This window comes from Geospiza fortis, unplaced genomic scaffold (assembly GCF_000277835.1).
Source record: "Geospiza fortis unplaced genomic scaffold, GeoFor_1.0 scaffold162, whole genome shotgun sequence".
NCBI classification, from domain to species: Eukaryota; Metazoa; Chordata; class Aves; order Passeriformes; family Thraupidae; genus Geospiza; species Geospiza fortis.
The window spans coordinates 6,322,833-6,348,137 of record NW_005054316.1 but is presented as its reverse complement, the minus strand read 5'-3'; the positions used below and the strand labels follow the sequence as shown (position 1 = coordinate 6,348,137).

General features: G+C 41.3%; 1 protein-coding gene across 1 annotated transcript in view; it reads left to right on the top strand.

Moving 5' to 3' along the window:
* Window positions 1-23,691, top strand: part of SYNJ2 (synaptojanin 2) — a gene marked incomplete at its 5' end in the record, with an annotated part of 65,243 nt that extends 41,552 nt beyond the window's left edge. The window contains 15 exons of the mRNA XM_005420108.2: window positions 572-656; window positions 1,860-2,000; window positions 4,897-5,089; window positions 6,751-6,909; window positions 7,127-7,283; window positions 9,060-9,177; window positions 10,977-11,195; window positions 12,442-12,520; window positions 13,905-14,073; window positions 14,479-14,613; window positions 17,203-17,337; window positions 18,377-18,489; window positions 19,194-19,302; window positions 20,594-20,778; window positions 22,517-23,691. Of these exons, the coding sequence (XP_005420165.2) occupies window positions 572-656; window positions 1,860-2,000; window positions 4,897-5,089; window positions 6,751-6,909; window positions 7,127-7,283; window positions 9,060-9,177; window positions 10,977-11,195; window positions 12,442-12,520; window positions 13,905-14,073; window positions 14,479-14,613; window positions 17,203-17,337; window positions 18,377-18,489; window positions 19,194-19,302; window positions 20,594-20,778; window positions 22,517-23,296 (2,777 nt within the window). The remainder of the gene's footprint in view (window positions 1-571; window positions 657-1,859; window positions 2,001-4,896; window positions 5,090-6,750; window positions 6,910-7,126; window positions 7,284-9,059; window positions 9,178-10,976; window positions 11,196-12,441; window positions 12,521-13,904; window positions 14,074-14,478; window positions 14,614-17,202; window positions 17,338-18,376; window positions 18,490-19,193; window positions 19,303-20,593; window positions 20,779-22,516) is intronic.
* Between the last annotated feature and the right edge of the window lie 1,614 nt (window positions 23,692-25,305).

Genomic DNA, 25,305 nt, shown 5'->3' with positions numbered 1-25,305 from the left:
GGGAAAGAGGGGTGGGGGTCATTGTGCTCTAGGGTGATCTAACCTTAAATACAGGTGATCTAAGAAGGACTTGGAAGAAAGAAGGCAAGAACAAACTTCAGAAGCGTCCTTAAAATAGATAAATTTGCTAAAGGCATTGAGATGGAGGTGACATACTTCTGTGTAGACAATTAAGTTCAGTTACACAGGAATCTGTGTCAGAAAGGAAGAGCACATTGGGTAAAATGACAAGAGGGTAAGAGATGGTGAGTAGTGAGGTGTTGTGGCTTTAGTGATGAGTGGGGTGTGGGAGAGAGGGCTTAACGCTGCTACAGTATAATGTTCTGTTCTGAACTGCTTCCTGCAAGAAAGATGGAGACCAACTGGTGGGAGAAAAGCAGTAAAAAAATTCAGAGGAACTGCAGGGGTTGTTTTATGAGATTAGATTAAAGGAGCTATGAATATGTATAGCTTGGCAGGGGATACACAAGATAGAACTGCAGGAAGGATCTCTGGCAGAAATTAGAATACAAATCATTAGAAGAAACAACAAAATTGTAATTCTGGCGTGACTTTTCCTTCCTGCCAACAGATGATGATAACTGCCCTCCTGACATATTTGCAGTGGGATTTGAAGAGATGGTTGAATTAAGTGCAGGGAACATTGTGAATGCCAGGTACGTAAAAAAAAAAAACACCAAACAAACAAAACCAACAAAAAACCCCTAATCAACCAACCTAAAAAACCAACCACCCAAAAAAACCCCTTGCAACTGTAAAAAAACCCAACCCAACTAAATAAACAAAACCCCAACAAAAAGAACATAATCTTCCCCAAAGGAGCTGGCCATGTTAATTTTTATGGTCACTGGGCTCACTCAGTTCCAAGTCTGTTGTTTGCAGCCATAGCTGGAAATGTGTTTTCCATTAAAAATGTCGCTGGGATGATGTTGAAAGTGCTCGATTTCCTAAGTCTCTTAAGTCTTTATGTTGTCAGAGAAGAATTCTGATGGTTGAGCTTGATCTAACACTTGTCCTTAAAACTCTGTCTGATGTTGGAAAATGTGTTTAATGACTACGAACATAATTGCCATTCATGTGGGAATTCTAAAATTGTCTAAAAAATGTCTCTGTGGCTAATTGTATTTGTGAAAATTGTAGAGAAGAAGTTAAATGCAAAGCCTGAGGTTGGCATATCAACATGTGCAGTAGGCCTAGTAAATCTGAATGGAGGTGGAATGCTGAAGATCATGTTTCCAATGCTAATTCATTAGGCTGGCCACTTAGTTGTCTGTTTTGGGAATGACAAGTTACAGCAGTGCTTAGTGTGGCTGCTGGGCTGGTGGTATATCTACATGGATATGTTGACTTTGGAGAAAAGAAAAAGCTAGATCCACTGATGTGAAGGTATATGCAGCTATTCACAAACCTTTGCTAGGAACAGCCAGCAGCTGTGAGTAGCCAGTCACCTTCCAGTCACAAAATCCTGAGAAGATCTCTCCACTGTGGGCATAGAAAAACTCACAAGTCATGAGATTGATTTGGAAATTTGTTTTTATGGTTATGATTGCTGTAATCAGCTTCCAGTTATCCCCAGTGTCATGTGAGTGTGGATGTTTCTAAGTGTAGTAGACAAAAATCCCTCACACATCCAGAAGCAGGATAACTGTATTTGCGTGCTGTGCCTGGGCTCACTGACCCTGCTAACTCTAGGCTGGCTTGCAAGGAGGTATTATTGGTCTCTGCCATGTATTCTACAGCACTTCAAGTTCTACAGCCTAATGGGATGTCTGTAAACCTAAGGCACAGTTAGTCTGTTCATTTTATTGACTGTATGTGGTTTGTTTTGATTCCATTAAATTATTTTATGTTTGTTCCAGTACAACGAATAGAAAAATGTGGGGAGAGCAGCTTCAAAAAGCTATTTCCAGGACTCATCGCTACATTCAGCTGACATCAGCACAGCTTGTTGGTGTTTGTCTTTTCATCTTTGTACGACCATATCATGTCCCCTTCATCAGGTAAAAAAAAAGCCAAACCAAACAAAACAACAACAACCAACAACACAAAAAAAACCCAGCAAACCAAAACAAAAAAAACCTCACCCCAAAATAAAACTAACCTAAAAAAAACAACAACAAACCCCAAACCAACCAAACAAAAAAATCTCCAAAACCCAACCTGTATCTTCAGTGACATCTGGTGTTGAAGCGTGGCCAGAGAATGTGGGGAGGGATTGCTCATCTTGGTGGGAGTCATGCAAACCTGTGTTCTGGTCTCTGCTCAGCATGGAGAAGAGGCAATGCTTCCAGACAGCAGCAGGCTGGAGTCCATCTCCCTGGGTAGCACAAAGGCCAGGCAGCCTCAGTGCCTTCCTCCAGGTAGCTGAAAAGCCAGGCATGCTCCAGGTGAGCAGTCAGGGTGGAGCACCTTGTTTGGGTGCTGTCTTCCTGGGAAAGGAATGACCTGGGCTAGTAAGTCCAAGAGCTTTTGATGCACTGAATGAAGTGCCTCCCCTGCCTGAAGGGCAGGTTTTACTTCTAGCCCTGTCTGTACTGTTTCCTTATGGAGGCAGGGATAGACCTGAAGAGAATGGGGTGAAGAGACCTAATTTTGGCCCTTGACGTTTTATAGAATTCAGAGGTAAGAGGTAAGAGAACCTGTGAAGTGTTTGTCTTTCGCAGATGTCATGAGAACCAGAACTGTGTGGCCAGTCAGGAGAGTGCAGAGCTATGTATCTTCTGCTTACTGGCTCAGCTGTCCCTGGAGAGTGATCAAACTCCTCCTAGAAAATTACCAACCCATGGAGATACTTGCATTAAAATGCCTTTGCTGTGGGCAAGAATTATGCAGGCTAAGTGTAAAAGAATTATGCAGGCTAAATGTGAATGGTTAGGAAGTGAATAATTAGCCAAAACTATCTTTGGGCGTCTGCCTGACCTTAAACCCCCGAGATCCTTTCTAACCCCATATTAGGGCACTGATTGGCCACTGCATTTTTTGATTAAAATATCAAAAGCTGCCTCTTTCTTCCCTATGATCTCATATCTACTGAAAACCTCAAAACAGAGCTTGTGCAACATCAGGTGCTGTAGGCCAGACAGAGCAATACAATGCAGGTAACTCTGATGGTCTTGCATTGCTGCTTTCCAGTAATCTTTCCTCAAAATGATTTGAAATAATTTTTTTTTGCTGCTGCTGCTATGAAGCAGTCCAGAAGAGAAGTGTTTCTCTCAGTTTGTGACTTTTCATCTGGCTTACAAAAAATTTGAGTAATCCAGTAGGAAATTCATGGTTTAAATGGAAATCAGAAGCAGAACAGCACAGTGGTTCTGTTGCAGTTGTCAAACTGCTGGAAATTGGATGTAGCCCTTTGAAACTCAAAAGAAAAAGGGAAGTTGATTTTAGTGACCAAGTTTCATTATTTAATGCCAATGTGCTGCTATGTGAGCATAATCAAATCTAACCTTTATGCTTGCATATTTTTTCCATGTCTAGAAAAGGAGAGGAAAAATTATCAGAAGTGCAAAAAAAATGCTTCTGTGCTTACAGAGATTGAAGAGATTTAGAAAGAAGATAGAGAATAGAGAAATAATGAGACGATAGCTGGTTTATACATCAGTGAAATGATTGATGAAATACAAGCAGCTGAATTTACAGCAGATTATTTCAGCATAACCTTTGCCATGAAGGAAAATCAGTTGAATACCAGTCAGGAGATGGGTAGGCAGGCAGCAGGAAGGGAGAACTTTAGAGTGAAAAGACTGAACACTGTGCTTCTGTAGGAGTGCTTAAAACCCATTGTTTCATAGAAAACTTTGATGTCCCTCCTTTGCCTCCCTGAGGGTGTCTTCTGGTGGTGTCCTGCTGTCAGGAAAAGACAGGAAATTAAAGAGAGAGAAAAAAGGTACAAAAGATGGGGGAGGAAGAGAGAAGAAAATGAAGGGGGTGGGGAAAGGAGACCTGTAACATCTTGCATCATTTACATCACGAATTTCTGAGAATAACTCAAGACTTAGCAGTTTTCTGGACGTCCCTTTTTAACATCAGTAATATTCCTGTCAGATCTGCTTCATGTTTTCTCTGGAAAGTAAAATTTTCTCACTGGGAAAGACAGGCATGGTACTGGCGTTGGCTAAAACAATGATCTCATCATTTACTTATCTGATCAGACAGCCATGCTTTGTTCTTGGAGTAGCCTGGCTATTTGGGATAAATTACCCTGAGAGCATGTGGTCTGCTTTATCAAGTTATCTTTCTGTAGTGAAGTGTGTGCTAATCATCACATTGAAATACTAAGTGATTAGCAACATGGAGACCTTAAGGAATTTGTCATCAGTACAGAACTCATTTGAGAAGTTACATATAAATAGTTGTATCCAATAATCCCAGATTTTATCACATCTGATTTAATGAAGTATGGGTTATGATCTGCTGCTCTTTAATTAAATGGAAAATCCTTCATGAATTGTGAAGTTGGGTTTCAACACATATGAACAGTAAATCGTTAACTGTCTCAAAAGCACATTCCCATATGTTCAAAAGTAAAAGGAAGCATAGTAGTAAAATTTAGTTATTGTCAATATTTTAAGGATCGTGGTAGAGGGAAACTTGAAAAGTATATTCTATAGAAATTCCCAGTATTTCAGAAATTAGGTCGTGCTGGTCTGTTTGGAAGGGACGAGAAAAGGAGAAAAATATTTTCAAACAGTTTTATTTCTATAGTATTAAATTTAATTTGAAACATAAGAACATCAAGAAACTAAAAGATGTGCATAAAAGCAGCAAGCTTTCTAGAGGGGGGAAGACATGGCATTGTAAACTGGCTTTTCCCTTTGTGTTGCAGTCAAAGTTAATTGAATATTTGTCCCTGAAGCCCTTTACTCTGTTCCCTTTCTACTTTTTCTTTTAATGCAGGGATGTAGCAATAGACACCGTGAAGACAGGAATGGGAGGAAAAGCTGGGAATAAAGGGGCAGTGAGCATTCGTTTTCAGTTCTATAGTACCAGTTTCTGCTTTATATGCAGTCACTTGACTGCTGGGCAGACTCAAGTGAAAGAGAGGAATGAAGATTATAAAGAAATCACACAGAAACTCAGCTTCCCAATGGTAAGTGAGATGTATGTGTGCTAAAAGTATTGGAGATAAAGTAGTGGTATCTTTACATCATGAAAGCTGGTCTCAGGCTGTCTTTGATGACAGGTCATCAAAGGAGGCATCTCAGTACCATGAAAGAAAATGTTAGCAAATAAATAAATAAATAAATAGGGAAGCATGTTTCACAGAAGACTAGGTACTACCCAATATAGCACTTGCTTTACAAAAGTACTAATCCTTTCAAAAAACAGAGTTGCTCCAGTGCTTGAAAAGTCCTTGGTTTTGTGCAGTTAAGCTCTAGATGACTGATGTTAGAACTGGAGAACATGATATTGATAGCTCTTGCTGGCGCTAGTGAGTGAGAATTCCCAAAAGACCATCCATGCCATTCAGTGCAGCAGTGCCTTGGCTGCTTCTGGTCGGGTGTGATGGATCAGTTCTTGGGCACTGACATGGTACCCTCTGTTCCCTTCCTTTCGTCCTCCTGAATGTGTCACTCTCAAGGAACTGCTGGCTTCTCTCAGAGCATGGCAAGTAGGCACCACTGGTCTGCATGAATAACTTTTCCCCTAAATTGTGTCAAATCAATCACCCTAGTGTTTTAATTCCAACTTGTCTGCTCAGGCCAGCTGATAACCCATGGGATTTGGTGGCAGGGCTCCTTTGCTTCCCTTAATGTTGATTGCTTTAATTTCCACAATACCTTCTTTCTTGGGCCCCTCTGGAAAGGCCTAAGCCAGGAAGGGATTGGTTGAGTTTGTATATTCTGGTTAGTCAGCAAAAAAAGGCATTTCGGTTGCAAAGCATAAAATTTTACCTTCCTGTTGTTTGTAAGGTTTAGAGGCTTGGCACATGCCACATATCAATCAGTTGGTTTGTGTAGGAGCTAATACTGACAGACTGGACGTCCTGCAAAGAGGATCTGTTCCAAATGGCCATAAAGTTGTGCTTATGGTAGTTTTTCCTTCTAATACCTCGTTAACTATTTGATGTCCTTTACACTTAAAACAGCTGAAGGTACCTTGTGTGTATAATGCATATAAAGAGTGCCCTCTAGTGCTGTGACGGCCGCAGTCTGGAACATTTCCCTTATGAATCTCTGGTATTTAGAGGCTTATTGCTGTACTGGGAAGGAAGAAAAAAAAAAAAAGACTGGTTAGAGGATAGGATGCTAAATTTAGAACTGGAGTGAATTTTTATTGACGTTTGATTTCAGTACCTTTACAAAACTGTGACGTGCACATAAGATCGAATTTGGAGGTTGTCCTTACTCAGGAGCTTGTTGCTAAATTTGCCTTGGTACCAGAAGCACATTTTGTGTTATATTTAGAATATGCAAATATATGCATGTGAAATGTGTTAGAGAAACAAACATATTTTGAATATTCATGACAGACAAATTGTGAATATAAAGCTAGGATCCAGCTTAGACATACCTTCAGGAAAGAGGGGTCAGAGTCTGAATTTGTTTACAAAATTCAGCTCAGTGGGGTGCCAGAGCTGGTGAAGGAACCATTCTATTTTAGCACAAAATGAATTTTGACTAATAAATTGTGACAAGGAAGTCCAGTATTTAATAATTCAGAGAGACTGAGTGCTGCATTTCAGTGCATTTTAAAGGTGTTTTCATGAATGTGATTTAACATTAACAGTATTCTGTACCTCAAAACTAGGGGCAGAACATGTTCTCCCATGACTATGTCTTCTGGTGTGGTGATTTTAACTATCGCATTGATCTAACATATGAAGAAGTCTTTTATTTTCTCAAACGTCAAGACTGGAAGACACTTTTGGAATTTGATCAACTACAGCAGCAAAAATCCAGTGGAAAAGTAAGACAGTGTGTCTCATTTTCTTGAATAACTGCATGTTGGCTGGGTCTTTCTTGTTCCCTAAGAGAGTAAAGAGGTTGCATTTTCAGACTCTTGTTTGTAGCACTTGAATGCAGCAATTGGTTTAAAAATCAGAGCATTGTTTGCAAAGAAGGTGATATGTCACAGTGGCACCTTCCTCATCTATAATTTAAAGAGATGTTCTTTATTTAATTAGATTTTTAAAGACTTCCATGAAGGGACTATTAATTTTGGACCAACATATAAATACGACGTTGGATCGGAGGCTTATGATACAAGTGACAAGTGCAGAACCCCAGCATGGACAGACAGAGTGCTTTGGTGGAGAAAGAAACTACCCTTTGAAAAAACAGGTGCGTAGAATCCTTCTTTATCTGAAAGTTGTGTTAGAATTCGCCTAGAACCCACTTAAGGGGATTTAATCTAGTGAATGGTGCTTTACTCCAGCAGATGTTCTTTCAGCTTCACTGGATTAAGTGTCAGAGATAGAGAAGGCCCTTTCTTCTTGTGGGTGTGTGAGCAAAGGCTTTATGCTACAAGTGCTGGGAGCTCACTAAGGAACTGAAAACAGCCCAGCTGTAGTAGTACAGAAATAATTCTGTTGTTTTTCAACAGAATCATTAGTCCCCATGAAGTTTCTGTGTTATAATGGCTAGATAGTTAAAACAGTTAAAACTGCACTTCTCAGTAGATGTAGAAACAGTTTTCTGTAATTTCTTCTGTACTGGTAATTCTGAGGAATATTTCTGCTAGTTTATAGAATTGGGGGAGGTTTCATTAATTAGTGCTTATGAAGTGCTTTGAATTCATGAGTGGCCAACACAACAGAAAGGCCATTTTTACTTGTTATTCAAAAGTTGCAGTTAAGAAATAAAAAGTATTTCTTTGCATATCAAGAGATAGTTCTCATAATCATTCTCTTGGTCTGCAGGAATATCTATCCCCCAGTGTTTCTAAAATTTTAATAAATTCATATTAGAAGTGTAATTGCTGGAGAATTAATTTGGTCGGTGCCTGCAGATGTGGTTTTTTCACATGTCTGGAAATTTCTGCTTGGAATCTAAGTCATACCATCATTATGTTAAGTGTAAAAACTACAAAGCAAAACTAGGGCAATGAGAGAGTGCATGTCATCATGATAGAGTTATTCACTCTCATCTAAGGAATGAAAAACAAATCAAAATGAGGAGCCTAAACCATTGATAGAGATGCAGTCCAGGGAAGAAAAGCTGTATGAGATATAATAAGGAAGTTAAAACAGCCCTCTTGTGTAGGTCTCCCCCAGCTGGCTCACATGGGTTCATAACTGACTGGTACATTCCCAGCCCTGCAAAGCTTTCTTAGTTTGCTGCCAGAGTTCCTCTCCTTTACTGTTGGTGGCAAGGCTCTTCTGCCTCTCAGCTCTTATTGTGTTGCATCTTGTTGTTGTTATAGGCTAAATGACTGCTTGTTTTATGAGAAGAAAGTGTAGCCCCAGTGTGAGTGATTAGGAAGAAATGCCATATTCCAAATTAACTCATTTTCAGCTTCACAGGGAAGAGAGACAGAGTTATCCATTCATTCAAACAGTGACCCAAAAACTTCTTTGTTACTAACAACAATAGAATACCTCACTCTAGCGTCATGTCTGGAGCATTTTCTGTCACCTTAAGGGTTGCAATGGAATTATTTGGAGGTTGGATTTTCATGCGTTTGGTTTCTCATATCTCTTGTGTATTTTTTCTCCAATCCCTGTCTAATACTCAGATTTACAAAATAATTTCCAATTGCAGTGTCTGGTTTTATGCTCAGTGTTGAGGTTGGAGGTAAAATACTAATATGACTCTATCAACCCCTGTTGTACAGATAATTAATTGGGTGACATTCTGGTCAACAATTTTGAAGGTGTCTTACTCTACTGATCGGCTGTCTCAGTTTCACTCCCAGGCCTTTCTCTTTTTTTTCTTTCTAGTCCCTAATTTGTAAATCTTGTAGGATACAAGCTCTTCTTTGAATGATATATATACAAGAATTAAAGAACCCCCACCGCCCACTAGTAGGGTCTATGGAGAGCTTCCTAATAAAATAGTGTTTAACTGCTAGTAAAACTAGATTTGAGTGAGTTTTAAATTATGTTTTGTGCTGCATAGCTGGAGAGATCAATCTTCTGGACAGTGATCTGAGTGCTGATACTAAAGTCAGGCACACTTGGACCCCTGGAGCCTTGATGTACTATGGGAGAGCAGAGCTGCAAGCATCCGACCACAGGTAACTAAACAACCAGAGAGAGTTTAAAATGTGCCAGGTTAAAATGTGTCGTGCTGAATTTCACCTTCAGACCAAGGAACTAAGTCTGATTAAAACAGGAATTACACCTTTATTCCATGTTCAGTATCTGCTTGATGGGTCTTTTCCTCTCATGGTGAGTTTTATACAAGAGTGGCAAGTATCTAAAGTCATGTATTTATTTTTCCTGCGCTGTGATTGCAGCAAGGGTTGGATAAGTTGCAGGAAGAGCTATAGAAAACATAACTTTCTGTTGCTTGGTTTTGAAAAGCTCTGATACCTAAGGAAGCTGCTCTGATGGATTTCCACTCAGGTTGCTGCAGGAGAGGAGGAGGTTGGGACTGTGTGGCCTGAAGAGGTGTAAGCCAGGCCACACAGGGACAAGTTTGGCCTCTTCACTCAAGTACTCAAGTGTGGGGCTTCTGTGCCTCCTTTAAAAATGGAAATGGAAAAAGGTAGAAAAATCAAAGGCCAGTGTTTCTCATTGGTCTATATAATTGACTTCTCTTTAGGGATATGAATGACCTATCTTTGATAAAATTGTTCTCTGCTTCACTTCTGAGAAACAAATTCTGAGATAAATACACTTTGAAAGGTCCTTTATATTCAGAATATTTGTCTCACCCCTTGCATGCTCTGTGGAAATGCTACAATATTGCTCCTCCTAGCAATGCTCAGTGACCCCCAGTAGCTGTCTATGTGCTTCTGATGGTGCTCTTGCATGCCAGGACTGTTCTGTATTCCTCCAGCAGTGAAGGAACATGCCTCTTGCAATCAATTTCTCTGTGTCAAGGCTCTGACATTGCTGTGTTCTGCAAAGCATAGCGGAACTGCTGCTCTCATTATGTAGGACCCTGAGGATGGGATCTGTGAAACATGACTGTTATACATGGTTTTCTATTTCAGCAAGCTTGACTCCAAAAGCTGCTTTTTAATTACAGTCAGCAGCTTTGCTTTCCCAAGGTTTGCGCTAGAAAAAGGCACGGCTGTATCTTTGTGACATATGGAAATGCATTATGATTCACAATGCTTATGGAAATAGTTAATGCTTCCTTTACATTTTTCCCCTCTGTTATCCCTTTCTAACCCTGCTGTTGTTGCTTTCATATGTTCTGGTAATGTGTATTCAAGAGCCAGGACTATTGCAAGTAGAAGGCAGCAATTTTGACACAGTTGTAAGACCAGCTGTCCCAGTCACTGGTCTGTGTGTATGTGCAGGTGAAAATCTGAGAATGTGGATTGCACCCACTGAGATGAGATGAGTTCTACTCTTTCAGACAGCTCTCTCAATTTTATTCAGACCTAACACACAGAGAAGTAATTTGTAAGAAATGGCTCAAGAAGCAAGTTTGCAGTGTTAGCTACTTTAGTGTAATGAAGTGGCACATATTTGCTACGTGACAACATTATACATCTGGAAGACCTTGTCCTTAGTTTTTGGAAGAAGATATGTGGTCTTGTCTAACAGAAAATAATGTATTTCCATCCTGATTTATAGATGTTTGGGGCCACAGCTGTTTGATAATGAGTGAAGTATCCTGAAATTTTGGTCTGTAGGTTTGCCATAAGTGCTTCATACAATTGTTATTTCAATTCACTTATGGTGTGTCTTCAATTGCATTCAGCTTATGCAGGACTGGGAAATATAGTTAATAGTGCTCAAGACATGATGTTTACCACTGCAGAAAAAATGAAGCTTACCTGTCCTCCTTTACATAGATTTTAATCTTATATAAGCAGTTCTCATTTTTAAATAAGTATTTTTCCTTTGTTTTGTGTAGGCCAGTGTTAGCTATTGTAGAAGTGGAAGTTCAGGAAGTTAATGAAGCTGCCCGTGACAGTGTTTTCCGAGAAGTGTCATCTTTCCAGGGACCACTGGATGCCACAGTAGTGGTGAATCTGCTATCACCAACACCTGAAGAGAAAAATGAATTTCCTGAAGACTTGCGTACAGAGCTTATGCACATGTTTGAGGATTATGGCACTGTTGTTCTGGTCAGGTGAGTTTGAAATGTGAAATGGCATGGCATCTATTAAAAACCACAGACTAGAAGATCCCTATTGTCCTGACAGAGTTAACTTTGTATTGGAAGATTAAGTATGTAGAATTCCTTTACTGCACTTTCAGTTCTTCATTAGAAATTGAATGCAAGTGTTTTGAATATCTTACACCTCTCAACAACCTTTTAAAGAAGTAATCCAACAGCTCTCTTGTCTGATTGGAAGAGAATTTTATTCAGTACAATGCCATAAAGCAGAGACTTTGATGTAAATCATCATCTTTAGATTCAGGCCTCAGTTCCAAGCATTGCTGCTTCTGGTGGATCCTTGGGCCCTGCTTCACCTTCTCTGGGGGGGTCTGCTCTCTTCCACCACTCTTTCACACTTGGCAGGAATTCCTGGCTGGCTCCTTCCTGTTGGGGGTCATTTTGCTTGTTTGTTAACAGTACAGCTTCTCACAGAGCTATCACCTACTGGGTTTGAGAGGGAGAGTGTGATACCTTCTGGCAGAGCAGCTTAATTTCATTCTGATTGATTCTCTACAGGGCTCCAGCACAGCTGTGAGACTTCTGTTTTGAGAAATACAGGCAAAGGACCTAACAGTGACCTCTGGGAAACACTGCCAAAAACTTGTTCATGTTTATTTGATTCATTTGTTAGTGGAGAAAGCTGATGACCTGTTATTGTGTAGTTTTATGAAGTGCTGATATAAGCTGAGGGTTCAAAAGCAGCTGTGCAGGAAAAGCAGCACCACCTTGCTTGTAAAGAAAAGGAGCAAGAAAAGAACATGTTTTGGTGGATTGTTCTTGGTTTATTTTGTTTTTAATTGCTTTAGATCTTGGTGGAATACTACTCTTTGGGACCATCACATGTCCTCTGAGGTGTAGGATATGCAGAACCACAGAAGTTCGTCAAGAGGGAGTGTAGATATTGGACTGGGTATCCTGCCAACAACTACTGAGATGTTTGTCCTGCTGTTCCAGGGGTGATCCAGAAAAAGGCAGGGTGCTGGGGTCACACAAGGGAGGAGTGGAGAGAAAAGGAGCCCAGCTGGGATTCATAGACCACCTGTTCCTCCTCAAAAAATAGAATTGTGAAGGAAAATACAACTAAGACCAACTGCATAGCATTGCATATGTATCCTGTATATAGATCTATATAGTAGATTTCTATCATGCTAGCCTTCAAAGGGTTTTATTCAATGGTGAAATAAAATGTTTTTTCTCCTCTGCGTTTTTTCACTAGGATCTGTGGAGGTCAAATGCTGGTGACATTTGCAGACAGCAAGTCAGCTCTTCGTGTTATGGATATAGATGGTGCCAAAGTAAGACTTCCTCAAACCTATAATAATAGTTTCATTAAAAATTTCTCAAAAGTAGTTGCTTAGAGCGAAGTACTTGAGTTTCTACCTAAATCAAATTCTACCTAAATCTTTTTTCAAAGAGTTAGCACTCATGAAGTCCTTTACTTTCACATCTGCTGAGGCTATTAATGCAGTACTTTAGTTTCAGGATGCCATGAGGTGACTTTTCATGGATCCCAAGCGGTGCTTAGGATCTGGCCTCTGACACCTGTGCAGAACACGTGGACTTGTTCATGGTTGTGGCTGCTTGAAGCAGTTCTCCTGACATTCTGTGTGACTTCATACTGTTGCCAAAGCATCCTCATGATTGTGGTTTGGAGATTTTTTGTTTCTTCAGTATCAAATAGGCTCCTTCTGCTAAGCTGTAACAACATGATTCATTGGCTTCCATGGCAAATCCAGCATTAGCAGTAGGAGTTTACCTTCGCATCCCCTGCTTTTCCTTCCCACACACATACTCTACAAATCATCGACCCCCTGTTGAAAAAACTGTTTGTGACTGCCCTGTAAACTTAATACTGAAGTAATGGATTTTAACTCTCATTCTTCTTTCATATTTGCAGTTTTATCTTCTAATTTGACTCCTGCTATTGATGTAATTTAAAGCACAGACTGAAACACAGTTGTGTGCACACAGTATGTGAAGGTGCTGGGAATCTGAGTTGGGAACTTTTAAACTAATTTTCCTGTCAAAGCTGCTGTCTTGTCTGCCTTTCACCCCAAATGTCATTGAGATAGAGCAACACACATAAGCAGCTGAAGTCCTGATGTGTTTGAAAATACACCTTCCATATACATCACATATGAGATTTTCTGGTCAGTCTCCTTACAGGTAGCAGCAGATACAAAACTCTTGTGTGTTTCAAAGCTGCTGACTCAAAACCAGCACCTTCTCATGCCAATATTGCTATTCCAGTGTCGTTTTGACAATATTTGATGTTTCACCTATTTCTCCAGTATTTCCCAAAAGCAGCAGCAGACCTTTTGAGCTGTGAACCTCATTTTCTTTCAATAATATTTTTACAGTCTGAAAACTTGGTTGTGGGGGTAAGAAGAGTGTTTCCTTTCCATTTGGCTTTTGGAGTGAAGCTTTAGTCACATCAATTTCTGAAGCAGTTGTACAACTTGGTCAGAGCATGGTGCTAATAACATTGGGGTCCTGGGTTCAATGCCTGCATGGGCCATTGCTTTAATAGCTGGACTTGATGATCCTCTGGATCCCTTCCAACTCCGAGTCTACAATCTATGTGATTCTGAACAGGCTGACAGAACTTGATTATTTCGTTCAAGCATTCTTGTGTTTTGAAGGTGCTTGGCAAAGGGAAACAATTCTTTCTGTGCTTAGGTTGGAGGCAGAACAGTGAAGATCCAGCCCAAGACTAAAGACTGGCTAAAGGGCCTTCAGGAGGAAATTGTTCGAAAACGAGACAGCGTGGTCCCCATGTCCCCCACGGCAAACTCCCACCTTCTGGAAGAAAATTTTGACTTCTCAAGTTTGGACTATGAATCAGAAGGTAAGCAACCTGCTTCTAAGCTAAGAAGTGAGAAATTGCTTTGCTGACTTTAGTTGCACAGAGTCAGTGCAGTACAATATGAGTGTCAGTGGCACCTTAATTTGTAATGAAACCACACTTCTTAAAAAGACGACTGTAATGAAAGCCATGACCGACTCTGTGCCTGGGCATAGAACTGTTACTCAGATGATCCTGTCAATTCAGTGTCATATGTTAGCAAATTCAATGTATGGTACAGCTGTCTGTAGGGACACACTGTAATGAAACACATGGCGTGGTTACACAAGAATCTTGCCCAACTTATATATTAAATTGACTGATAGTATAGGTTAATTAATTGGTAGCGTATAGAGACAGAGAATGAATTTTCTTGTTAATTCTTTGTTATCTAATATTTTAATCCAGGTGATATAGAGGATGAAGATGATTATTTAGAGGATGCTCTGTGTCAACACCTAGCAGCAGACACAGCAGAAGATACACACTGTGCATCCACAGCTCTTTCAAACAAATCTGGACAACCGCCCCGCCTGTATAAAGGTAAAGTATCCACCTTCCTTAAGGTAAGACCTGAAGGATTGTTGTTTGTTCTCCTGTTTTATCTATTTCCCTGTTCACTTATATTGTCATTCTAGGTTCTCCTGTTATACCTATTCATGCTCAGCTCTCCTTGAGTTAGTGACTGTAGTTGAGGTCCTCAGGCATAATAGCAATACAAATGATGAAATTCATGATGATTCTCCTTCTCTCTAGGCTAGGGCAAGGCAGGAAAGCTGAAAAATGCAGGTTTTCCTTTTCTAGCCAGAGGAAATTAAATCTTTTTATCCATTTGATGTTGTTTGGCACCAGAACATACAACAAAAAAATTGCATGCTATTTTCCTATTGGTGAGGGCCAAAGCAAAATCAATCCAGAAGAATCCTGTTGATTTAGTGATGGGCTCAACTCTGTCCTTTGAGCAGTAGCAGTGGCAGAAGAGTTAGCTGTAAGCTGGGAGGTTGCTGTGTTCAAATTACTTCAGAGGCCTGAAGTTTCTCCTTTGTTCCCATTTGATTTATTCCTGTAGGAGTCGGGGTTCATAGAATATATATACATATAATCATTCTTCAGGTTCTTCATGAATGTGTAACCTTTTTCCTCAGTTACCTGGCTCGTTTACACATTATTGTGAAGTGATTTGGTAAAAAGAAGATAAAGCTGTGGAGAGAAAACTGATAAAAACCGAGGCAGGAACTAGCAAAGCCAGTCTTACAATGGGATGTGATCAGGACGTGCTTGAGTGGCCAAGCATTGACAGGCTGGGATATGTATTAAACACCTGATTGTGACAGCAGTGATTCAGTAGCTGTCATTCTGCACTCTCTCAGAAGTGCTTTGTCTTCTGACATAAAAGTGAAAACTTTTAATACCCTCAAAGGTTGAGTCAGAAGTAGAGTTCAGAAAGATTAAATGAAATTCATACACTTACACAGACAGATTTTCCAAACAGAGTGATTTATGGCTTTCTTGTCCACCTTGAGTCATGGGCTGGGTTCAGTGTGGCCAGACCCAAAAGCCTATCCCTGAGTAAAGGAGAAATCAGTCATTATTAAATACTGTGAAGTCAATCACTTTGTATTATAGGGTGCCTTGCCCTCAAACCACCTCTGGCCTATTGTGTGATGATTCATTAAGCCACAGAGGATTGCAGTGAATCTTGTCACTCACACTAACTCTTCTCCACAAAAAAATATCACAAAGTAAATAGAGGTAATGGAGTATAGTTTGAAGGAGGTCAGGGTGGGGTCATGGTCTCACATAACTCAAAATATGATATATTCAATTAATCTTAAAGTGTCTGCAATTTCAGATTCCTCCATAAGCTCCCAATTCTGCCTGAATACCTTCTGATTGAAGGTATGATGACTGTGTAGCTGGTGGTAGGCACGGATGGAAAACAGTGACAGGCACAATAGTGTGTGTGTGTTTCTGAGGTCAGGGAAGGGCACAGCTTCACGAAACTGATGTCCCTGCCAGCAGCCTTTCAGGGGTGGAATTGAGTGGTAATGGCTGGCTTTTGTTGTGTTCAGTTTTGCTGCCAGAACTTCAAACCATGCCTCCAGGTGCCTGCATGACTCCTCGGATCCTACTGATGAGCCCATATCTGCAGCTTAGAAGTACTGAAAATGCAGAGAGCACGGGGAGGGCGGGCTGGGCAGACCACAGGCTCTGTCTCTGTGGCTGCCATCTGCTGCTGAGTGGGAGCAGGAAGCTGTGAGGCAACTCGTGATCCCCTGCAGAGCACAGCTTTCCGAAAAACAAGAATTTGTTTACAAATGCCTGAAGTGTAAGAGACTGCTGCTGCATAATTCCTTCCCCATCTCTCCAAAACACAGGGACAAAACTAAACCCAGTGAATCTTGGAGCTCTAAAGAACAAGAGCTGCATAACTGGGCAGCCATGGCAGGGTGAGAGGACTGAAATGAGAGTCCTCACTAGCAGATGGGGGAGAATAAAGCACTCCCCTCTCCAACTGTCAGAAAGGCTTAGGTGGGATGAAAGACTGAGTAATTAGTTAGTGATGTAAGGTGTAGCCAAGAGCCAGCGGGTTGAGGCAGCTGTACCTTTTAGGAGATGTTGCTGGAAAGCAGAGATGTCATGGTTGAGCCGTTCGGACAGATTTTTCTCTGGTATAAAAAAAGTCCTCCTGTGCAAGAAGAGGGGCCTGATCCTCAAATGGAATTCCTGTGTTTGGGATGGAAAGCAAGGAATTCACCATGACAGTTTGAATGGGAGCAGGTTTCCACTAAGTCTGGTTGTGAAAATCTCAGAATCTAACAAGGTGCCCAGTAACCCTGGAATGAGATGCAGGCATTCTTTGTGTTGGTGTAAACAGCTAATAAATGGTGAAAAAGGAGAGAGAGAGAGGGAAAGAAGCATTTGACAAAGGAGTAGATGTTTCCTGCAGTGGGAGCAGGCAGACACTGGGGGAGAGCAAAAAATGTGACCAGCGCTGTCGTGAGAGAACGGAGTTGTCCTGAGACACCTGGCTGAGGCTTGCCACTCATGGTCACCTCTCTCCTGATCTCTCAGATCTGGTGTGCCCCACGCAGTGTGTGTCTAACACAGACACTTCCTAAATGTCCCTAGATGATGCAGACCTCGCTGATTTGAAGCGGGAGCTGGAGGCAAGCGGGGAACACAGCCGCCGCATTCCAAGCAGGTCTCTGTCCATTCCTACCCGGCCTCGGCCACTCCAGCCACCACAGAGGCCTCCCCCTCCCGGTGAGTTGAACTTTCTTCAATGTGGTGCTGGCCCCAGCTGAACAGCTTTAGCCTGCCGTGTCTGGGTGACAAAGAAGGTCATACGTTGTTCTGAAATGTCAGGTTGTTGAGGGACTTGTACTTGCTTCCCAGCCTGTTTCAGCCTGAGTATTACTGCCATCAGTAATGGGAGAAGTTTGTCTTCAGGACGACAGATTCTCCACAAAAGAAATGTCTTTAGTAAGGATAAAATAGCCAATATGTTTCATACTAGCTCACCACTCAGGTTAGCAAATTGAGCAGCCAGTTTGTGGCAATAAAGATAATTGGTATCTATGCCTGCTGACTTCTGAAGTCACAGGCATAAATACCAAGTCACTGAGTGTTTTCTTGGAGTTTTTTGGATTCGGAATTAATTGTAATCAAAATTTTAAAAACCTTTGACAAAATACTTATTCCAGACAGTTTTTGTCCTTTTCTTCTTCCCAAGCAATTCTTGTGTTTATGAAAGAAATGCAAAGTGGATTATGATTTTCAGTGAGGCACAAAGTGAAGTGATGCTTTTTACCTAAGCTCTGCCCCCCTGAGATGCCATCCAGAGCTGTGCTGCTCCTGTTTTTATGGCTGCTTCTGGATGAAAGCTGATTGCTAGATGAGCATAATCATCTTTGCCTCCTGTATTAGACAAGCTATATGTCATGTTTTTATTGCAGCCCAAAATTCTCTCTTTTGTGTACATTTTCCAGACTCAAATTAGAAGTTCTGTGATGCTCACCTGGTAGAAGATGAGTTCTTTAGGATTATTCCCATTCATTTTTGAGTCTGTTGCACAGAAGTGCCAACATTGCTATCTATATTTCTATGCCTAGAATGCAATGTTAATGCTCAGATGAGGTTATCTAAGTAATTAAATGAAAGAAAGACTAACTACAAAGCTGCTTGCTGAAACAGTTCAAGATTTTGAGAGGGTGATGGAATGCACATCAGTTTTGCTCCATTGCAGATAAAATTTTGTATCAGCTCTTGAATGTAAAAAGCCATTTTTTTATTCCTCTTCCAGCTGGAACATCAGGCAAAAAGTCCCCTTCAGATGGTTCCCTCTCTCCAGGAAGCCATTCCACCTGCTCCATCCTGGCAACAGCAAAGCTGCTTCCCGGAGCCCCTCAGCAGCCAGTGAGTCCTGCTGCCCAGCGTGGCCCTTTGGCACTGGCCTGTTCCCTCCCATCCACACTGAGAATCAGTGCAGGATGCACCTGTCATACCAGGAAGGAAGCCCATCACATGTCTGAGCTGAAAATGCCAAGATAACTTCTTGTACTGTAATACTAAACTGTAGGCCCTGTTAGGCAGCACAAAAATGTTGATAAGTTAACAGGAGTTAGGAAGGCCAAAGAGGGAGAGAGAGAATGAGTGGTGTGAGACCAGAGCATTGTTGCTGTTTTCTGATAGATGCTAACTTGAATGTTTAATACTATCATCATATGGTTTAATTCTTTTTTCACCTCTGTTTTGGTGGGCCATGCTAGTGCCCAGAATGCAGGAAAGGTCTTGACCACTGCCAGCAAGGCTGTTAGTCCCCTGAGGAGACCAAGACCAGAATGTGGAAACGCCTCCTCACTCCTGTCTTGCTGGATGAGGAGCCTATTGCATTGAACAAGGGATGGCTGAGGGACCAGCTGTGGCACTCAGGCACTGGCCTTCTGCCAGCAAAGATGTTCCATTTGCTAAAAGATTCCCATTTCTTTAGTGTTTATAGATCACTGAATAGCCACTTGCAAGAACAGAATTTCACAGGTGTATGAGCTTAGCTGTAAAATTAGAGGTGTACAAGAAAAATCAGTTCTCTCAAGATGGTTTTCTCCTTTTCTTTTTTAAAGCCCAAAGTCCGGACTGGAATAAGCAAACCTTACAATGTCAAGCAGATCAAAACCACCACAGCTGAGGAAGCAGAAGAAGCTATTAGATGTCTTATGGAGGCCAAAGGAGGTAAGCACAGCTTTCTAACTGACTTCTAAAAATCTTTAAATAAAGAAAAATGTAGCTGTATTAATCTCACCATAGCCCAGAGGCACATATTCCTACTCAGAATTTCACCTGAACACATTCTTGCAAAATTGTATGTGGTATTCTCTGTCAGTTCTGATAATATTAACCTTTTTTCAAAATTTTTAAAATTTTATATTTTGTTGTAGAAACTGCTACTAGTAGAACTTTGGGTTATTTATGCCCATATTTAGTCAGAAAAATTAAAATATAAAGATGGGATTTTACTAAACTGATGGTGCCTGTGTTAGCTCAGAGTTGCATAAAGAATATTTGCTGCTCTATTTACTGAATGCTCACCATTCCAAGCAGAACTACAGAGTAAATGCAGCTCTAGGAGGAATAACCTGGATTCTGTTCACATTTGGACAGCAAGTACAGCTGTAACCTAGATAAAAGCTTGCACTACTTCAGCTTGAATAGCTAAGCTAAAAGGCTACTCTGTGTTTAGGCTCTCTGTGTAGTCCCTGGAGAAGAGAGCTTCTTGCAAGGGCAAGTTAGGGCACAAAACTAGCTTAGGTACTGTGAATGTACCCCCCAGGGTTGCATGCAGTCTTTCTGCTGATGCTGTATGAATGAAAATGGCTACCTGAGTTTGCAAGGCTCTCAGTTTAGGAGAAAACCACCCCTCTTCATTTATACTTAGAATGAATACAATCTGGAATAATCCCATTTATTCAGAAATATCAAAAAGGCATCTTGATGATTGTTCCTCAGTGCTGCTCATTTCATTTTGAAATCAGATTTACTCTCCATTGATTTTGAAATTCAGATTCACTTGGTGTGGGTAAGAAAACTGGTCTGGTCAGCATCACTTCCAGTCCCTTGTACTGTACCACCAGTTGGCATTTACAGTTCCTTCTAAAACACTCTACAAGATGCACTTGGTATCATTAACATGGTTTTCCAGATAATGGAAATAATGGCAAAAAGACACTCAGAGCTTGAGCCCAGTACTCCTGAACCCCCAGCCAGTGTTTTTTCCACTTGGCCAAATGGTGGCACAGCACTGCTGGTTTGGCATGATATTATTTCAGACAGGGAAGTTTTCCCCTAACAGCCTCTTACAGATGTTACAGGATTGCAAAGGTCTGTGCTTAGTTCCAAAACCTACCTTCTTGGCCTGAGTTGTCCCTATAGGCATGAGCATTTTGGGAAAGATGGTTGTGAAAGAAATTATCTTGCATCTATGTTCTGATCAGGCCGAGATGCCATATTTGCTTTTGCTTTTCAGGAGTACAGGAAGATGCAGTAAAGCCTGTTCCAACCAGAAACCAAACTTCCTGCAAACCCGAGGCTCTTCCCAGCATCACAAAGCCAGCATCAGGAGCGGTGCCTGTGCCTCATCGTCCCCCACCCAAAGTTCCAACTCCAAAGAAGCCAGTTCCCCTGCAAAGGACAGGAGCCAAGGCGGAAAATGTAAGAGCGCTGCAGCAAAATGCACCCAGCCTCCATTACACAGTGTAAATGATGGAGGGGTGGGCTGCTTGTTTTTTGCAGGAAGTCCTGTCAAGTCAGCAGGTGCTGGAATAATTTTGTGTATTACAGTCTCAAAGGCATAAAAACACAAGAAAGATTGGAAAGAGAGCCATATGCAGCTTTTCTATTTGTCAGTCCATTCTCTTGCTTTTGTTCTGGTTTGTCTAAACCTTGTCAGGATTTAAGACTCATTTGTTCTTTAGCACAGTATCTAATTTTGACCATGAGTGGTCTGCTCTGTAAGGATTTGAAGCAGCTTCTTCATCAGTTCTGTGTCCTGTGTCCTTTCTTGCTTTTCTTACACACTTTGGAATGGGATTCAGCCTTTCAGTTTGAATTCTGTAGTCTGCTCAAGAGTTCATGTTCTCAAAAATACAAAGCTGTAGGGTGTTCAGGTTTTAATATATGTTAGGTCTCTACAACGGAGACAATAGTTCACCTCTAGAGCTCCTAAAATGATTAGATAATTTGTAAAGCAGTTTGAGTACAAGAGGAAAGACAAATACAGCCTTTTATATTCTTCCTTTGACAGAATCTCTGCTAAGGAAGCTCTCTTCTAAATTGTTAGGGCTCCTGCCTTACCTTCTTTTGGTAAAGGCATTCACCCCTTCTCTATAATGGACTTTGTGCTCTCTTAGCAGATTCACCAAAAAACCCAACCCAGACAGCACAGTCTATGCTGAGGATGGTCAGTTTGTTTTGTTTAAGTTGTCACCATTCCCAAGTCACCCTTGAAAGGTGCTGAGAGGGATTGCTATTTTGGTGTTAGTTATGTGAGAGCTTCTGCAGGAATAGATCTATTTCAGGTTGACTGCCCTGGAATTCCACTCCTTCCTCCATCTGAGGGAGGTCAGATGGGAGTTGTGTACTTGAAAACCTCTACCCAATCCCCCTCTACCACAGTCAAATGCAGACAACAGCACATAGGAAGAAGTGGCAAGGGATATGTCCAGCATGAGATACTGACTAAATATTTTGCCTGCGTGAAAAAGCCTGTACATTATCTTTTAATACTATGCAAGAGTAATAAAAAATTTAACTGCTTTTATTCAGTCACACAGAGTGTGAGAAATCTGCAGCAGTCCTTGCCCTCCTAGGCTGAGCTGGGCTTGTTATTTATATATTTTTAAATGATGGATGTATGCTAGACTGGACTTTGAGACCTTAATTTTATCTTCAGTGGCCAGCATCAGTGAGACAGGACACAGCCCTTAATGCGTTTATTGGGTTAGCTTAAGCTAATTCTCCTTCAACCTTATCTATCCAAATAAGCTACACCTAAAGGCATGGGCCTCCCTATGCAATCTTGCTTAAGTAATATTAATCAGCAGAGAGATGGGACAAATAAATAACTCCTCAGAGCTGTGTTAATTTGGCCCAGAGCAAAAATCCTAACCTGAAAAGGGAGATGGTCACAAAGAGCTGTGACAGAAAGGCTGTAGTGTCCCAGTCCTTCACTAGCTCTCTGAAGGTGAGTGCAAGGTGCAATGTATGAGCCCAGAGCCCAGCAGGTACAGTGGAGCACTGTGCTGTCAAGCCTCCTCTTTGTAATGCATTTTTTTTCTTCCAGGACTGTCAGCTTTTCTTAGTAACTCTGTCAATTAGACTTGCACCAGTAGTGACTCAGAGATTAAGGTCCCTTTTTGTTCTCACATTTCTTCTTCCATTTCCTCCTCAGGCCATGTCTCCAGAAGACCAATTCGACCAACAGACAGCACAGTCTCCTTTTGGCTTGCTAGAGCCCTGTCTAGAAGCTGGAGCTATTCTTAGACCAACCAAGATCACTCCAGTCCCTAAACCCAGAACACAAGCTGGGAAGCCTCAAGAGAGCAAGGGGAGCAGTGAAAGGCAGCCCCTGTCAGCAAGCACAGCTGAGGCCATTGTGCTGCCTCCCCAGAATGCTCCCTTTGCCCCAAAGGTGCCACCACGAAGGAAGAAGTCGGCTCCTGCAGCTTTTCATCTCCAAGTTCTCCAGAGCAGTGACAGCTCCCTTTTTAGTGGGTCACTGTTCAACTCCAACAACAACAACCCTGGCTCCTGCCCCCAGACTCATGGCCCTGCTCACTCAGCTCCCACAGCCTCTGCCAGCCCCACAAACAGCACAACTCAGCCCTTGGCACCCAGTGCTGCAGAACTGATGGGGAAGCTCCAGGGCCCTTCTGCACCAGCAGGCCAGCATCCACAACGACTGGATACCAGCTCCCTTCCAGAGAACACCAATTTTCTGGACCTGGACATTCACTCTTCCTTCCCTCTTTCCACACAGGCACCGTCAGCCACTTCTCCAGCACACACTTCAGAAAATTTAAATCACCCCAGTCTGAAAGATTTCAGTCACTGGGTTACATTTAGTGATGATGAAGACAGCAGTGCAGTGGCAGACGGGTTCAACAAACTGCTCGTATTAGAACAAAACAAAAATACCTTAATGAAAAAAAATACTGATTTAGAGTTGTAAAATTTTACCCCCTTAGTGTTCCAAAAGAAAACATAATTACAATGCAAAATTTAAAAAAAATATCTTTTTTATATTTAATGAAGTAGATCATCTGTCCATGCTACATTTCATTTTCATGTTTAAAGACACAGCCCCTGGAGGGAAGTATATAAAATACATACAATCTAACATTACCTACAGCTTATTTGACAACTTCCTTATTCTAAGTTATTTCTTTTTATTAATCCATCTTAAGATGTTTTATTTCATTTCAGGTACAAATCATATGTAAGAACATGTAATGACATATGGAAAAAAAGACATTAAAAAAACAACATTTTCCTTTGGAATATATATTTTAATCAATTTCTGTTGTTTGAAATAAAGCATCCTTACTTCGAAGAATTAGTCTGCCAGTTATTCTGGAACAAACATCCCAAGAGGGAATGTACACCAGTATAACAACAGCAGTAACACTGGTATTGCTCTGCTGCAAGTTTCCAAAACTCACCCTGGTTTTTGTTCCCAAGCCCATGACCAACAGCATATTTTGAAAAGGGACTGTAGTTGTTTCACTGCAAAGAGATGCTATAGGCTGCTTGTGCATTGTCTGTGCAGATCCTGAGGAAATATGGGAATGGTTGAGACCAGCTGATGCCACAGGTATTGGCTTGGGCATGTCTTATGCTAAGGGCAGTTCAGCAGTTGAGTTGTGTCCCTGTTCCCACTCTCTCTTCACAAGCAAATGCCATGTCTTCTGTTTCCACAGTGCAGATGAGGAGCGAGCTGATCCTTTCTGCCTTGCCTGTGGGGTAGAACTGCACACGATTGATGCCATTTGTGCAAAGCAGGCAGCTAGTAACCAGATTGCAACTTGTCATGGTAACTTGTTAAGAGAAGCATCAAGATCTTCCATTAATAAAGGGAAGAGAACATTTTTAAGCAGGTGGTGAAGCTGAAAAAACAACTAATTAAAAAAAAAAAATTTAAGATGTATTTAAAAAGTTAAGGTTTTTTTCCTTTTTCCACAGGAAAATTAATTAGCCTGTTCTGAGCTTTCTGAACACTGGGAATGCAGCCATTTTCTTCCTTACAATGCCTACCTGTTTCTCTGCCACTTCCAGATTTTGAACACAAGAGATCCTGTAAGAGAGGATGCTGCCTTTGAGCACCTGTCATCCTCCTCTGCTCTCTCGTTTGCCAGACACTTCAAAAAAACCCCCAGAACCTTCAAAGGCCAAGCCCATAAAGCCCAGTGCTAAGCTTCTTGTGTGAGTGTCAGCTTAACGTGGTTGCAGGCTGGTGAATAATATAAGATACTCATTTCCCTACAAGATGACACAAAGCCTTTGCCTCTCGGTCCTCCTCTTAAAAAATACAGTGAATATTTATGGGCACATCTCAGTATAAAACATTAGCAGTAAAAAAGAAAGAGTACGGTATGTGATCACATCCAACATTTTCTGCAAAGATAATTAACAGCTCTAGGACAGCTAATTTACATGTTAATGAAAGTGTTAGCAGGAAAGCCAATTAAACTGGATTTATACAAGTCAAATAAAATCTGCTTTATTACTCTCCTTGAATAAGAGACGGATGTGGCCTTTAGCATTCTATCTTATGTCTGTGTCTGTGGCAAGCTGCCCACTGAAGGATGAATCCCGGCAGCTCGCTGGTTTATGCTATCAGTGACAGGAGATATTGCTCAGTCGCAGCAAATCAAGGCAAGGGGACAGACAGTCCAGCTGAAAAGGTTACAGCACAGAATGAGGAATCTCCTGTCTCAATAAATTACTTTCCACACTGGTGCCCAACGTCCCAGCCAAGTGTTTTCTCAGAGGCAGGAGCTTGTGACCTGCTTTTGATCTGGTTCTAGTTTCAATGGTCAGAGGAAGCAAAGCAGAGCCAGACTTGCTCCATGTTTGGGAAATCACTACAGAAAACTCAGACTGCAGGAGGCAGTTACTCTTTCCTTCTCATTTGGGATTAAGCCAGGACCCACCATGTGAAAAGAGGCCAAGTAACCTGAA